We start from the raw sequence: 16,527 nt of genomic DNA, 5'->3' as shown, positions 1-16,527 counted from the left end.
TTTTCATTAAATATTGTACAGATGAGGTTAATATTTAGAAAATTAAATAATCAAATACAAAAAAAAAACGAAATAAGAACTGCACAAGAGATAGGACACTTAAGCAAAGCCAAGGCGAATGGAAAAGCTGACTGACCAGTGTAGAAACATAGCCAATGAGCCAATTCCTTGTCCTTGAAAACTAATTCAGCGCCAAACTAAAACACCTCCTTCTTCTTTGTACATTCGCTTTACTGAGAAGGTATTTATAAGTTAAATACATTTAAACATGAAAAACTTCTAATGAATGTTTCAAGACATACTTTTCTTACTATGCAACATTTATTTATATTTGTACGCGCATTTAAACTGCAATTAATTCCAAAATAGCGAAGAACTACTTTTCAAAGGCGGAGTATTACATTTCCTACCTTTCTCTCCAGTGCCAACTTAAGGTGGAACTCGTGATTAAGGACGCAAATAAAAAAAACATCTTACCTTTATACAATAAATAATGTCATAATTTTCCTCGTATTCAATAAATAAGTTTCGATGAATTTTTCTTATTACAATGTAATGGAATGAAACTTAATTTCTTATTTCCACGCTTTTAAAATAGCTTTGAAATCCATACTTTATACAATAAATAATGCCATAATTTTCATCGTATTCAATAAATAAGTTTCGATGAATTTTTCTTATTACGATGGAATGGAATGAAAAGTAATTTCTTATTTCCAAGCGTTTTAAATAGCTTTGAAATCGTAGAGCTGGAATAAGCTTTAATTATCACAAGTTTTCATCAAACTATTTGTAAAAAATGCAAAGTTTCTGTGCTGCCAGCTGAAAAATTAGCAAAAGACAGGACTAACGTTTAATGTGCTTAAGAGCAAGCTTATTGAAACCTAAAACCCACAGTATTTGGATATGCTTTAATTTCTAGGTACACGAAGAATTTAATTACAATTAGACTAATTACGTACTTAATGTTTTTATTAACTCTAAGCATTTAGAATAAATAAGATAATAAATAAATGAGGGTGTTTTTTTTATCGCTTTTATATTTTTGTAGTAATCTGCAATTTATTTATTGATATAAATAAATTATTCCACAACATCAAATAACAATCAAGAATTGTAGCTAAATACTACATTTAAATCTAAAAAAAACTTTTAGCGAGAAAAAAGTTTAACAGCTGACTTTGCTTTCTTATTCTCATGGTGACTGAGAAATTAAATGATGTAATTTTCAAAATGAAGAATATAGAATAGGAATTTTTATAATAATTTTGTTTATAAAATTCTCAAAAAACTATTGAATTTTACTGCTTTGTAAAAATCCAAGCTGCGGATTTTTCGAATAGAAAACAAAATTTGAACACAATGGAATGCATAGAATTTTCTTATTACAAGCTGTGATAATTTTCTTTTCTTCAACAGTCAATGACTTTTTGACCAAGCAAAGTGAAAACAAAAAAGGTACATAAAAGAAGAATATGCACATATTTAAATAAAAGCATTAATATTTTCGAGAAAAACCTCATAGAAATAAATGCCATTTGCTTCACGAATGAAGTAATTGTATTCTCAGAGTATGTTAAGCCTACTTACGAATGCGATGCATTTTTCATACAATGGATGCAAGATATTGCTTACAAGATTAGAATTTTTATTGTGAAAATGGATACAACGTTTTAGGAAAACTACACACTTTATACTAGTGTTTCATTTACAGTAATAATGAAAACGTTTGGTTATAATAGTTTAACCAGCTGGTTAGCTTTATTTGCCTGTTCAGTGGTAGTCTTCTTCATGTCAATGCCAATGCGATTGTCTGGATTATTTTTTGTGATTCTTTTGGATGGTTACAATACAGACAGAAAGAAGGCGTCAGTACCTATAGTTATTTTCGGCGTATTAAGGACGTTAACAGGTAAGCTAAGCATTTAATCTCTTTTCTATAATTAGTCTTCCATAGTATGTTTCAGAACTGGGTTTATTTCATATACAGTGCACAGTACGTAAAAATAAATAAATAAACTCACCACCACATACGGAAATAATAAAATAAACAGATCATAACTTTTGATCTAATGATCGGATTTTCACATTATAGGTCTCAATTGTAATGGTTCGAACCTCAAATATGCTAATTAATTAGTGAGGAAGATATTTTAAGTTACCGTATCAGTGGCAAAACGTTCTTTCTCTGAATAAACATACCGTGTTATTTTTTTTTGGCGGATTTTGATTTTTGACCTACAAAATATAGGGGGTAGACGCAGTTAGGAATCACTAGGAAATAGCTGGGAAATATTGTCCCAATAGTTTATAAGCATTGTTTTAATTCCTTAATTACAGTTTCACTTTATGTATATTTCACCATGTCTCTAAAGCGAATTGAAAAATGTTTGCATACAATTATAAAATTCGTTGAACCAAAGAAAATTCCATGCGAAATATATTTTTTAGTAAATATTCATTATTTTTTATTATTTAATTTAATAATAATCGAAAGACTTTTAATTTGTAAAGCATATAATTTTTACATCAATTTAAAAAATGCAATTTTAAATGGCAAAACTCAAAATTTGAGTGAAATCGGGCAAATCGTTCCTAAGAAATCGAATTTTGAAAAAGTCGTAATTTTTAGATTGAATCTTAGAAAGTGACGATCTGATCATTGAAATCAAAAGTTATTCAGGGTGATCATTTTTTATTTTTTTGCGTACTGTGCAACAAAAGTACATAGAATTTTTTGGTAATTTCAAAATAATAAAGATTTTCAAAATAATAAAGATATTTTATTGTAAGTGTATTAAATAGATACAAACGGATTCGAAGTATTAGAAAAACAATAGCTAAAAAATAAAAATTTTAATTCCCACAAAACTTTCGACATGGTAGATAAATGTTTTTTTTAAAAAACTAACGCCAAGTTAGAAGGTAGCATTTACAGCTGCCATCGTGAGTTCTTGGGGATACTTTTTAATTTTATTTAGCATGCACAGGTCAAAGCAGTTCACGCCTCATGGAATTTTGAAAATTTGAAAGTTAAAATTTGAAAATAACTTTATTTTGCTATTTTAAGAAATAAATTGCTCAAATTGTAGAGTTTTTTTTATTGTGGTAAGAATTTCAAACCACAATTACACTAAAAAACATTTGGGAAGACAAATTTGAGAGAGAAAATTCAAAAAAAGAATTCCACACCAAAAATGTTCAACGAATCATTAAACATGAAATGGGTCAGATTGATTCAAGAGGTCTGAATTTTGTAGATGAATTAATGAAACCAGATGCATTAAAAATTGCAAATTGGCCTGAATTCCTTATATACCCCAAAGACAAGCATGAGTAGAGTGTGTCAAAATAAAAGAAGATGCACCCTAAATACTGTACTGAATTGAAATATTATCACGTACCAGGACTCAATCTCAAGGGCTTGAAGTCAAATATGCTATTTTATTAGTGCGGACGATATTTTAAGTTACGAAATCAAACACAAAAACGAACTTTCTCTGAAAAGACATACTTTCTTTTCAGGCTTTAAACCCTCAAAATATGACCCACAAAATGAAATATTAGACCCTCAAATCTCTTTAAATTAAAATCAAGAATTCTATTCAAGCTCTTATTATAAAGATATGAAGAAATTTCAACTGTCATTTAATACAAATGAATGAAAAATTATGTTGAATCTAAAGATAATTATTTCAATGAAGTGAAAAATTATATTTTTAGGGCCTTTTGTAGCAGTTTTAGGAGAAAAATTTGGTTTCCGAGCTGTTACTCTAACGGGATGTATTTTTGGTGCCGTAGGAATTGGGAGTTGCTATTTTGCTGAGGATATTAACACAGCTACAATTTGCATTGGTTTAGTTTACGGTACGTTCTATCTCAAATAATTATTATTGATTCCAACTTTTACTCTGTTTTTTAGCCAATAAACAGGTATTTAAGGATTAAAATAAATTTAACAAACTGAATTCTCAAAAAAAGTTAGACAATAATATGCAAACTCGATTCAAATTCTATCAGATTATAGTGAATTTTCAGCATATTACTCAATTGAAATCATGCAAGTGACGTCATCATAGTTAAATCGTAACATTTGTCCATTCAGAAGCCAATCAGGTATGACACACACGTGTTATCATCGCTTGATGTTATCCAATTAAATTTGATTTAAATCACATGGTTAGGCATAATCACTTCCCTTGTTGAGCTACAAGTACCCAATTTTCAACTAACCTGCAACTTATACTTATGAGGTAATCGTGACCAAACGCAAAATGCAAAACATTATTCTATAATTTGACAATGATAACTGTGATGTAAACTAATTTACATCACAGTTATCTTTAAAATATTTGACAAAACTCTCTCTGATCTTGGATCCTCTAAAGTTTAATTTAAAACATTAACTTCCCCTAAGCCCATGAGTAAATTTCATTTTTTAAATGTCTCTGAATTAAAAATCTAATTAAAAAAATCGAAAATAATTTTTTTAAAAAAATCGAAAATTGGGCTTCGTAATTTTTTTATACCCGTAACTCGGTATAAAGATACACGAACACAAATTTTTTACTTTATTTTGTGTATAGATTTCACGATGATTGCAGCATATGTTGGTTGTTTATTTACAAATCTAAAAATAATATTAACAAAATAGTTAAAAAATCTTTTAAATTTCTACAAATAATTTTATACAGTATAAGTTTAAAAATACTTTTCCGTTGGTGCGACAAAAAAATAATTTTTTAAAATTCGAAGTCATAGGGTTAAACGAAAAGAAAGATGAAAAATAATAACAATGCTTTTTTTTCATATTTACACTGTTAAACATTTTGGTGTATATTTGCTACCATTTTTAGTGTTGAGGAAAACTAAAATTTTTTACAGTTTAATCACATTTTTATTTACTTTTTATACTGCTATAGTTATTTTTATTTATTTATTCATTTTGTTTGTTTACTGACAACATATATTTTCATGCGCCTGAGAATCAATTTAATAGCTTCATTGCTAAAACATTCTGTTTAAAAATATTTGAGTATTATATTCGCACTAAGTCCCTTAAACAATTATTATTTTGCTAATTTCATCTAATTTTGTATGATAACAACAGTTCTGTACTTAAAAATGTGTTTAGTTTATCCGAACACCAAAAATTATGCCAACAATACACCAGAATTTTTTTACGGAGTAAGATGATGATCTTAATTTAAAAAAATAATTATTTCAGGTATAGGACTAGCGTTATCTGCCACTTTGGTGCCAACAATTTTGAAACTGCATTTTACGGAGAACATAAATCTTGTGAATGGTGTATGGTTAGCTGGAACGTGTGCAGGTTCGATAATCATGTCTCCGGTAATGACGTATTTACAAAATGCTTACGGCACGAACGGAATGTTCTTGATTGTGGGTGGAATTTTTTTAAACTGCATACCTGCTGCAATCCTCTTAAAGCATCCCCATAACGATAGACAAAAATGTAAAACTGAAAAGAAGAATGTTGCAGATAATCCAACTACGTATCATCAAAATCTTGCATTTGTAGCAGACGAAGAAAATCAGGAGAAAAACGATAGCATTTTGAAAAATTCAGAAGAAAATTCCTTTCCCTGGCAAGAGGAAAGTACAGAAAATGAAAGAGAAGACATAGTTAGGGTTAAGTGCGCACAAAAACTAAGAGCAGTTGAAAATCAAAACAAGGTAATCCCTGATTATGTTTCATTTGGATCTGATCAAACAGATAAAATTCATTACGTTCTACAAAAGATAGGAAAGAATGGAACGATTTTTTTAATTACTCCTGTTACTCAACCCATGCAACATACCGTAAAGAAACCTTCCGATAAAAAAGATTCAACTGAAAAGGATTTTTCGTCCGTAAAGAAAAATTCAAACAATGTTTCTGAACCAGTGGAGCCCATGACAGGGACAACAACCAATCACACTATATCTTGGAAATCCTTCAGAGTATTTGCTGATCCCACATACTTTTCTATAATGCTTGTACAAAGTATGACCACGTTCATATCTACCCTAAATTGGACTATCTTAGTTGATTATGGAAGAGATAAAGGTATGTCGACTGAAGTGTCTGTGTACTTTGTCATGTTTCTTCCGGTTGCTGAAATAATTGGAAATTTGGGTTTAAACTGGGTTACAGACTGCCATTTTATGACTAGAACGAATTTTAGTCTGCTTTGCTTTTTAATATTGTTATTAGATTCGGGTTACATTATGTGGGCTTATAATTTTGTACTGATGATGANAACATCTATTCTATGGATTACTTTGTGTGCTAAAAACTCCCATTATAGGTAAGTTAATAGTTTTATTCTGTTTCATACACATGCGTGGATTGGTTATTAAAATTCGATGTATTTGACTAGATATATACTGTATAGACACAAACGCTACTTGAAATCGTGAGAAATTGCATTAAATACAAAACGTTGTATTCTAGATACATTTATTATATGTTAAAATAAATAGGTTAGCTAAAAATGCGATTTTTCATTCGAAATTTTTTTTAATTAGACTGCAAATCGTATTTCTTCTAAAATGATATCGCAATCCAACAAGAATAAAGTAACATCAATAGGCTAATCCTTCATTTAAAATAACATTTTTGCTAGGAGTAATAATAGATCAAACTTATAATGGCACAAAGCAGTTCACACAGCTATTTAATTTTAACAAATTTTAAAATATGCTATTTCGAATTTTTGTAGGTAGTTATTTATAGGTAATCAAATTTTATACTTCAGTGCAAGAAATATTTATTCGTTTAAAACTATTGTTAGACTGATGGCAAAAAATGTCGAAACTGTGCTAATTACATTATACTGGTGAACAAAAGTTAACATGGAAAATTATATTTAATTATTTACAGTGAGCAGTGGTGGTTCATTAAATAGAGCACTCGCCTCCCAATGAGGTTTTAAAATTCTTCTACCCCTGCACGATTAATCTTAAAACGTGGCAAAATCATTATTCTTTGTCATTTTTTTAAACTAAATTAATGGGAAAATATTTGTAAGAAATTTTTAACTGTAGTTAAATAATAGATCCATTATTTTAAAAATTCTTAAAAAAAAGTGCGAACTCTTTTTATTAGATGTCATACTTTAATAATACAGAAAGGAATACACATTTTAAGCACCCACTTCATTACACAATGACAAATTATTAGCCACTTGCTTAAAAACGTCACCTATCTTAAATTTGTGCTTATAAACAAAAATTCCAAGCACTCCTTCTTTTTCAATTCTTTAAGTTTAAATAATTAAATAAATAAAAAAATGATATTCGTAAGAAATAAGCACGTTTTTGAGAAGAGCTCTATATTCAACTATTGAATCATAAAATCTGCCAAATTAATATATATTTAAATAAAGATTTAAATCACTTGATAGATTAGAAGAACCGTGGGATCTCTTGCCGCTGTGCTATATCAAACAAGCGGAAAACACTTTGTATTAAAAATTTTAAATTTTATATTGCATCAACCAGGGCTCGAAAAACCAACCGTCCGCCTGTCCTCTGCGGTCAAAAAATCCCTGCGGACAACGAATTTCTCGAATCCGACGTCCGCGGGGTCGACCATTTTCCAGTTAATGTTCGTGATCCATTTTCAATTTTTGTTATTAGAATTGATGTTTTCTCTGTCTGGGAGTACTACAGCGGTTGAAAGGGGCTTTTCAGCAATGAACTTACAAAAGAACACATTACGTATTGGTCTTAAACGCAATTATGAACATCTACCTAAATGGAAAACCTCTGTAAATCACTGACTTGATTGTGGAACTGGCAAACGTCATATTTGATTCATTTAAAAAACGCAGTACCCTCGGATAAATTGACATTCCAGATAACTTAACCTTTGTCATTTAAATTATTTAATAAAAGAAATATATTATTTCATAAAAGAAGTACTAGGTTACTATTAGTAACCTAGTATTTATTTCTTTTATTACTGTATAATGTAATCCTAGTAACTACTTATTCATTTTGCAATTTATATAAATGTTTGTAATAAATAAGAGAAAATTATATTTTTATTTATTTAGAAGCTACTGGATTAGTTTCAAAGGAGGACGGGTACATTATTGGACAAGCCGTCCTCGGGGACGGGTAAAATTTCTGAGTTTTTTCGAGCCCTGTTAAATTTAATATTTTACACTTAAACTGGAATAAGAAAATTTAATTAGTCCAATAATTGAAAAAGCTATGCCTATAATTGAAAAAGCTATGTGCACATAAACATTAGCACGTGCATTGCCTACAATTGCATACTTGCAAGGAACGTCACGCACGGGTCAGCCAAATAGGTTTGATACACACGCGTGACGTCGTTTATAGGAAATAAGCTTGGTTATTAATAGGAGATGTCAACTTCGATTGGTAGTCACTACTGGACTTGGCAGATATGTCACTCTACATAGTTGCATAACTTCATTTTCCTACGGCCAAAAAAAAAAAAAATTCATTACCTCTTTATTTAATGTTACAAATTATCTAAAACCGCTGGCTGACGCATAATACTTCCAAAATAGGAAGAGAATGTAAGGACATTTGAAACTTCTAATTAAGCTTTAGCTTTCTTTGTCCTAGAAATTATTACACTCTATCCATTAAAATTCAAGGCATTTTTCACACCTTAATTTTTGTTGATCAGCGTTTTTGACCTGTGCATATTTTTTTTAAACTGTGGCTATCTAGTGGATTTACTACTTGAATGTTGTTTGGAGACATTTAGCTGAAGAAAAGTTCGAGCAAGGTGATAAAAAAAGATAAAAATTTAGAAATAATTTATTATTATTAATGAAAAAGGTTGATGAGAAGATACTTGATGGTGCTTTAAATTATATTACACTCCAAATATCAAAACATATATTTGATTACGCATTATATGTTTTATTATTTTCATTTTTAGGATTCTTTCGAGGAACTTTGGGATCATATAATTGGGTATACTGCATCATAATGGCCTGTAATTTGACTTGCTGTATACTTGTAAAGTTAACACCAGTTCTGGCATCATACAGAAGTAGAACGAGACAGTCAAAGGAAAGAACATGAGAATAAGAAATGAGAAGAACTCACCAATGTGATAAAAAGATTAATCTGACGCTGTGCGGAAGAATACATTGAATCAAGTCAAAGAATCAAGTCAAGTCAAAGTAACCATATGACAGAATCGAAGAGATGTGATGTCTGGAAAGAAAAAAATTATTATAACAATCATCAATTATCATCAGAAATATAAATAACTTTCATTTTAATAGTTATTAAATCACAATTTTAGAGATATTAGAAAATATCACAATATTAGAGAGAGTTTGCTTAGCATTTTTCTTAGGTTAACCATAACGATAACTTTGTTTTCTACCCATTTGGAACACAGTGATTTCAGTTCAAATAGCGTTAACGTAAGGGTTAGGGGGATTAACCTTTTGCAAAATATCTCCATCAGTCATCCACAAGCAACATTCACAATTCAAAATTGTGCTTGCTTATGGTTATAAATGCATTTATCCTAATAGAATATTTTTTACAAAATGACACTTTAATGGCCTTAAAATAGCGTTTTTATTTTACTTTTTGTTATTTAGTTTTTTAAAATGTAAAAAAAAAATATAAAACGATACAATAAAAATTAATAGATTTATGAATTCTTAAAGATATATCATTAAAAAAAATTTAAAATTTTATAGGCTGTGAATCAGAGATTGCCAACCAACATCTATTAGAAAGCCAATGCACCTTTCGGTCAACCTGGCATCCCCAAAACCCATATTGTGGCAGGACAGTTTTTTTAACACAAACAAGCAGAGTAATTGAAAAAATAATGTCACTTTCCAGAATTTTGCTACAAAACATAGAAACACTATTACTTAAATTTAACTGAATTTTGGAAGTTCGAACCAACAAATAATTTTCCAAATTTCATTCACAGTTTGGCAGAGAAATATTGTTGTAGGTTGAAATCCACACAGATGATTTTCATTATGAACAAAATAAAGTCAAAATGTAATTTAAGGTTAACTAATAGGTACATAAAGCATTTTTTTTTTTGGATCTTTAAGCTGTATATTGTGAAGTATATAGCATTGTGAAAAGAAGAGGTTTGATCCTAAATGGTGGCTTGAAGCCCATCCAGCTTAAGATTGATGGGTACCAGCCTCCCAGGATAAGCAAAGGGAGCATGTCGTATGCCCGAAATATGAATCATGAGAATCATGAACACTTGGAGCCTAAAACTCTATTAAACCCTCACACCAGCTGTTTAAAAAACCTAATAATTGAGATAATGTTTAATAATTATTTTTAATTAAATGTTTTAAGTTATTTATATTTATTTTAAACATAAGTGACGTAGCCTTCCAAATTTTTCTTGACAATAAAGTCTAAATTTATACTTCTGTTTCATTTATCATATTATTTTTGTTAAATAACTACTCAGACTTACATAAAAAACATGTGCTATTTGCTCTTAAATCCCATGATAAAACAATAAAAAAACCTTCTTTATCTTTTTATATATTTTCCCTATTATAATTTCCCCTGTTATAAATGGCAAATTAGACTGATTCAATATTTAACATACCTTGTGTTTTAACACTGAGTGGTCCTTTTTATTTACATATATTATTTAAATATAGATGGAACTGTCTTTTGTCTTATACCTTTCACGATTTTAAAATGTTTACTAGTAAATGTAATTTGAAAACAATGGAACTATTTAAATATTTTATGTACATATGAAATACGCTTTTTTTTACTCGACACCTGTGGTAAAAAAGCCGTGATTGAATTAGTACTTATTTTATTCTTTCAAATTTTAACACAACAAGCATTTATCTTATGCACGAATGAAGTGGCCTTCAAAAGCATATAAAAGCAAAATATGTGCATATGTAATTTTTAAAAAAATGGCAGCGAATTTCCCTGTATAACGTAAAAATATTATTTGCTTCATGAAAACATTGATAGTAGTTTGCACAGCGTTAGTATTTGAGGCTTGGAAGACATTTGTGTACAAGCATATTTAAGGTTAGAGTGTTTTGTTTTGTAAAGATTGGTTTACTTTCCATGAATTATCGACTATATGCATCAGCGGTGTAAAAAATACAATAGCGGAAACAACCGGCTATAATTATTTTACCAGCTTTAACAACCATTCCAATTATAGCAATTCTCAAATACACGCTGTATTGCAGTGTTTCCCAAACTTATGACTTTTGTGTACCCTTTCTAAATTTTTCGTAAAGCTGTGTACCACTAATAAAAATATGAATGCATTTTTTACTATTAAAAAATTGCAAAAAACTTAAAAATCACAATTGCTTGTTCACACCACTAATTATATTACATTAACTGTTAACTTTGCAAAAAATAGCCAATCGAAAAATACGTNTTCGCTCTCCATAAAACACGATATTTAATAGACATTTGAGAAAGAAATTATAAAATGCAACTTTATTTTAAAACTCGCGGCTAACAAAGCGGCATTATTTTAAAACTCGGAAATGACTTATGGAGAAAAAATAATGATTTCAGAATGAAAATATGTAAAATTAGTTTTTTAAGTGTAAGTTGTAAAATTAAAATCGTAGCCAAGTTTTCCGCTTTTAAACAGGACCCTCTATGAAAAAAAAATGCAGTTCAATACTGTTAGAATTTTTATCTAAAATTCTGGTAAAATAACCAGCAGCAGTTTGTCCATCCTAGTAACGTTAAAGAACTTTTCTTGCCTATACGGTTTTGAAACCGTTTATCTAGTATAGTTAAAAAACCGTGAGGAAAAAACTACATTGTTTTTCAATCTTTTACTACTAGCATGTCTTCAAAACCGTAATTTAACTGGGCATTGGAAATAGTTTATAGCAGTTTTATGGTGCTGCCATCTATGCGGGAATGAGTGTATCGTATTTTGATAATCCATGGGCAAAATTTGGGGAGTGCAGAACACTGGAAACTCTTCACATGTTGAAGTGAATGAGGGTAATATTGTGGTAATAACGCTGAGCCTCAACCCCCGTTCTGAGATCGAGAGATTATTCTTCGTGGCTATGATATGCACCCATCTACAAGGAACTAAAAGTGGCTTCATTAGTTGGTGCGATAAAATTCTAGCTATTGTTTAACCATGTTTGGTGAAAGCAGTTATTAAAACGTTTTTCTTACAATTAGCATTTTGAATACCATATTATTTATGGTTGATTTTTTTTTATATGTTTTAGTTGAATATGAATTCTTTTCGGAGAAATTTCTAACAGTGAAGCTGTATGACATTATTTTGAGGACTGACACTCGTAGCCTTAAAATATAATTCACTCCTAAATATATAAGGTCTTAAATAGTTACATGCCTTATTTACTTACCTTAAGGCCATATTGTTAGACCTACCTAATGGCATATATAGTTAGGCCTTGAGGTATTTGCCGCGCATAAAATTTGTCAATTAATAAAATTTGTCAAATTATTAATTATGGTATCCTTTGTAACATAAAAAATTACAAAAATTATTTTATTTTTGCCATAATTAAACCACACCATTATTCGAAAGACTTTTAATGGCGATTATCGTCGGTGATAAAAAATATTACAAAATTAATGTGCCCCACGGATCTTTTTTTGTGTCTGGCGAAATATTTTGCGTCGTTTTATGTTTTAAAGTGTTCGAAATTTCGATTAGCTATAAATTTTGCTGGCATAGTTCACAAATTGATTTATCATCATCTACAGAGCTCCAGTTGCAATTTGAGCACTCTAACTAATTGGAAGGTCAAAATAATGAGTGGCTATAAATTCAATTTGATTACATAAATTATGTCTGTAAAAGTTAAATTGACAATTGAAAAGTTAATTGAAAAGTTAATTGAAAAGTTAATTGAATTAAGCTTTGTTGGATGGTAAGGCTAAAAACTAGCCTTACCATCCAACAAAGTACACTTTTCAACACCTTAAATAATTGGAAAGTGGTCGAAACTTTTAATTGTGATATTATATCTTATCGATAATAATAACTGATATCCATGTAGGCGACAAATTGGAAAGGCCATCACTAACATACGGTTCCTATAAGCGATAAATCAGGGCTAAAGAGAATAGAAGGGCTAGTTCACTCCGCTCTTAGAGCTGAAGCTACGATCGCTCTTAACCTAAAAGATAAAAAGAAACATTCATTTTTATTAAATGGATGTCCAATATATATTTTTTTTATTAATAAAAGTAGAGAGAACGAAACAAACGTTAAAGTTTATATCGGCGGTAAATTGATAATGACTTTAANATTTTAGACTTTATTAGTGAAAAAATTAAACTTAAAATTTAAATACTAAAATAAAGGTGAAAAAATCGAAATGATCATTCCTTCAAACATTTTAACTTGCTCGATTCTACTTTTCACATAACAGAAAGAAAAAAAAAATCCTTAGACTGTAAGTAAGTTTTGCTCCCGCGTGTGTTAGAAGGTTATAGGTTTCAAAATAAAATTAGGGTGCGTAAATAGACGGGAACATTTCCCTGTCTTTTTCGTCATGGCTTTCATTCGATGGTTAATGGTTCATTCTTTCTTATCATGGCTGTTATGACCCTATGCTTCACAACTGTTATGATAAACTCAATTCAATGCACAGCGCAAATGGAACCTCAACTGTTTTAGGTTTGATGTTTATGACCTCATAAGTAAGGCGATCTCCGAAGCAAGGAAAGAGGTTCAACAATCCCATTACGTAACGAGCTTTGCTTCTGTATTTATAAATATGAGAAAAAACCTCTTCGCATGCTTCATAACCGTTTTTTGTGTACATTTTGAGCAAAGTGGCTTTTAATATTCATGTTTCGGCTTTAAGCTCAATTTTAATTAAGTACTTTTTTTGGCTACCGCTATAGTGTAGCTAACGGTGATCCGTAAAAGTGGCAAAAAATCCATACCTTTTATTATCTAAGTAATCTGAAAACTGCATCGGTAATCTGCACATTACCTATAGTTTGTCTACTGTAAGAACTCCTCCAGTCATTAAGTCTGAAGCAGTCTGCTGCTATGGAAACAAGAATGGCTCATTTCAGGGCAGGGAGGGTAGCTTCTCTTCACTCTAAAGCTAGCACACTAGACCGAAGAAAAAGATTCCCTTTCTCTCACCTACCCGAGACCCCACACCCCTACTTGAAATAATACCTCGTTACCAAAGTCACAGCCACGGGTTCAGATGAATGGCTAAGGGAGTTCTTACTTTAGACAAACTATACTAGGGACTCGTTAAAAGTAAAAATAAGATCTTTGCTGTTACAATAGCAACGTTTCTGTACGCAGAGCCGGTTAAGCCAGATTAAAAGGGATTCATTAATGTTATCATAATTTTTTATTTCCTCTTTTTTTTTCTTTTTTTTTTTGCTAACATTATTTACTTAAAAATATATTTATAGTTTTTTATTTTTTAAAATATGTATTTTTAGATTAACTTCTTATATGGTTAAAGTTCAATGAGTAAAAGTTTTACTAAATATGAAAAGAACAGCAACAATAAAGTTACATTTTGACATTGAATAGAAAGAATTCCGCATTTTCCAAAGGATGAGCTGGGCTGTAAGTTTCACATAATAATCTAAAAGAGTAAATGACAGACAAAAAATAGAAGGTCATTTCGAGAATGACCACGTGAACACTTCAGTCATTCTTTTTAATTCAATTTGTAATGTATTGTTAATTTCATTATAACAGCGTAAGTTTTTTAAAAATAAACATCACTTTGGAGTTTAGGTATATCTAAGTATTTTTTTTGTATTACTTTCATTTATTTTTTAATAAAAATTAAGAAATAAATAAAAACATTAGGAATGACTTCTTTTAATGTTATGTCTGTTGTACATTTTACAATATTAAACGTATTATTGATTTTTGTACAAATAGGAAAGAATAATGGGAATTAATTTTCGAATAAAAAAAAACTGAGTGTGTTCAATTAAGTGTTAGATATGGGTCTTGGATATGCACTACTCGTGAACCTGTGTGTCAAAAGTATTCTTAATATAATATGAAATTGCTGATATAAATCTTAAATACTTAATGTTGAAAATACTCTCATTTCGTTTCAGATTCATACAAAATACGACGGAATTTTTGAAAAAAAAGAGGTTAATTAGAAATAAGACTGGAAGGTTAATTTTCAAGCTAATTGGTAAAGATTATATACTTACCAAGACCTTAATAAATTTCATATCAACAAATATAAACATGCATTCATTTTTACAATATTTCATACATTTTATTGCTTGATATATATATTGTTGGCCCCACCGTTATGTCAGGTGTCAAGTAGCTAGGGTGGGGGGAGTACGAAGTAAGAGACTGATAATTAAAACATATTTATAATTTATTTACAAAAACTGTATTTACAGACAATAAGTTGTTACTTCGTTCTAGCTATCAGGCTTACTTAGAATGCACTCTCGCGCTCTATGTTACAAAATTATCTGTGTATGCACAGAATTACTACTGCCATCTAGTGGCCACTCATTTTCTTTTAAATTTAAATGGACTTTCATTTACACTTTAAATTGTAATGGACTTATCATTCTGCAGGTTTTTGTTGAGTAATCCAAAAGTAAAAATAAAAAAATAATAAGAAGAATTCTTTAAAAAAAACACAAAAATTTATTAATCATTACTATAGAAAAGTTTTTCTAGTTCATTTTTCTTAATTTTTATTCACTTTTTCCTTTGCCACTGTTTCAAAATGCTTTAGTTGTTTCGCTTTCAAGGACCGAAGAAACCTAAATTTCGTCAACAGTCAATTCAATTAGTAAGAGAGGTTTAAAGCGTTTCCAGGAACGAATCATTCACTTTGCCGCGATGTATCACTCATTTCTCAGCTCCATCCCGTTAATTAAGACTTAAGTGTTCCTTCATTTGTGAACTTAGACGATGAACGAGGCTTAATTTCAAATGTGAAAAGATTCTTGTCTGGTTGCAAAACATATGCCTTTCTCTAGTTTTTCTAAGTGAAGGAAGTACTTCATGATTTAATAATTTTTCCACAAATATTTTTTCGCTGCATTGAAACGATAAGTAAGTTTTACTTTGTTTTTCTATTTCCAAACTGACAGTCATTACTATGAATTTTTTAGTTTATTTTTTAATTTTTTCTTTCCTGCGGCATTTCCTAAACAAATTTATTTTCAACTGCCGAATTGAAATAATATGACTTCAAAGACTTGATAATTCAAGAGACTTTGGCTAATTCAAATAAATAGGCATCTTATTAATTTATATTAAGTTTATTTAACAGCTTAGGTTGGATTTTTGCATGTATTACAATGGTGGGATTTTCCATGGTAGGGAAGTTGGGATTTAACACAGATTTATCTAGCCATGTAAATAGGAAAAAGCCACTCATTTTTGCTGACTCCTGATATTTAAACAGGGATTCAGAAAAGGAAAGGTTGTAAGAATATCCTTAAACTAATTATTTATACACACACACACACACACACACACACACACACACACACACATATATACAC

General features: G+C 29.9%; 2 protein-coding genes and 1 long non-coding RNA gene across 3 annotated transcripts in view; all 3 read left to right on the top strand.

Annotated features, from left to right (window-relative positions):
• Positions 1-6,248, top strand: part of LOC107449555 (uncharacterized) — a 9,180-nt gene extending 2,932 nt beyond the window's left edge. Inside the window, exons 2-4 of the mRNA XM_071186993.1 lie at positions 3,724-3,867; positions 5,228-6,095; positions 6,221-6,248. Of these exons, the coding sequence (XP_071043094.1) occupies positions 3,724-3,867; positions 5,228-6,095; positions 6,221-6,248 (1,040 nt within the window). The remainder of the gene's footprint in view (positions 1-3,723; positions 3,868-5,227; positions 6,096-6,220) is intronic.
• A 27-nt stretch (positions 6,249-6,275) lies between these two features.
• On the top strand, positions 6,276-10,421 carry LOC122270934 (uncharacterized). Its single transcript, XR_006226059.1, has 2 exons — positions 6,276-6,314; positions 8,933-10,421. It is a non-coding gene; the product is annotated as an uncharacterized lncRNA (long non-coding RNA).
• Positions 10,422-15,920: 5,499 nt separating this feature from the next.
• Positions 15,921-16,527, top strand: part of LOC107448774 (uncharacterized) — a 98,852-nt gene continuing 98,245 nt past the window's right edge. The window contains exon 1 of the mRNA XM_071186422.1: positions 15,921-16,072. The gene's annotated coding sequence lies outside the window, so the exon portion shown is untranslated. The remainder of the gene's footprint in view (positions 16,073-16,527) is intronic.

This window comes from Parasteatoda tepidariorum, chromosome 10 (genome assembly GCF_043381705.1).
Source record: "Parasteatoda tepidariorum isolate YZ-2023 chromosome 10, CAS_Ptep_4.0, whole genome shotgun sequence".
NCBI classification, from domain to species: domain Eukaryota; kingdom Metazoa; phylum Arthropoda; class Arachnida; order Araneae; family Theridiidae; genus Parasteatoda; species Parasteatoda tepidariorum.
Note: the sequence above shows the minus strand (reverse complement) of the source record. Positions and strands in the feature narration are given on the sequence as shown.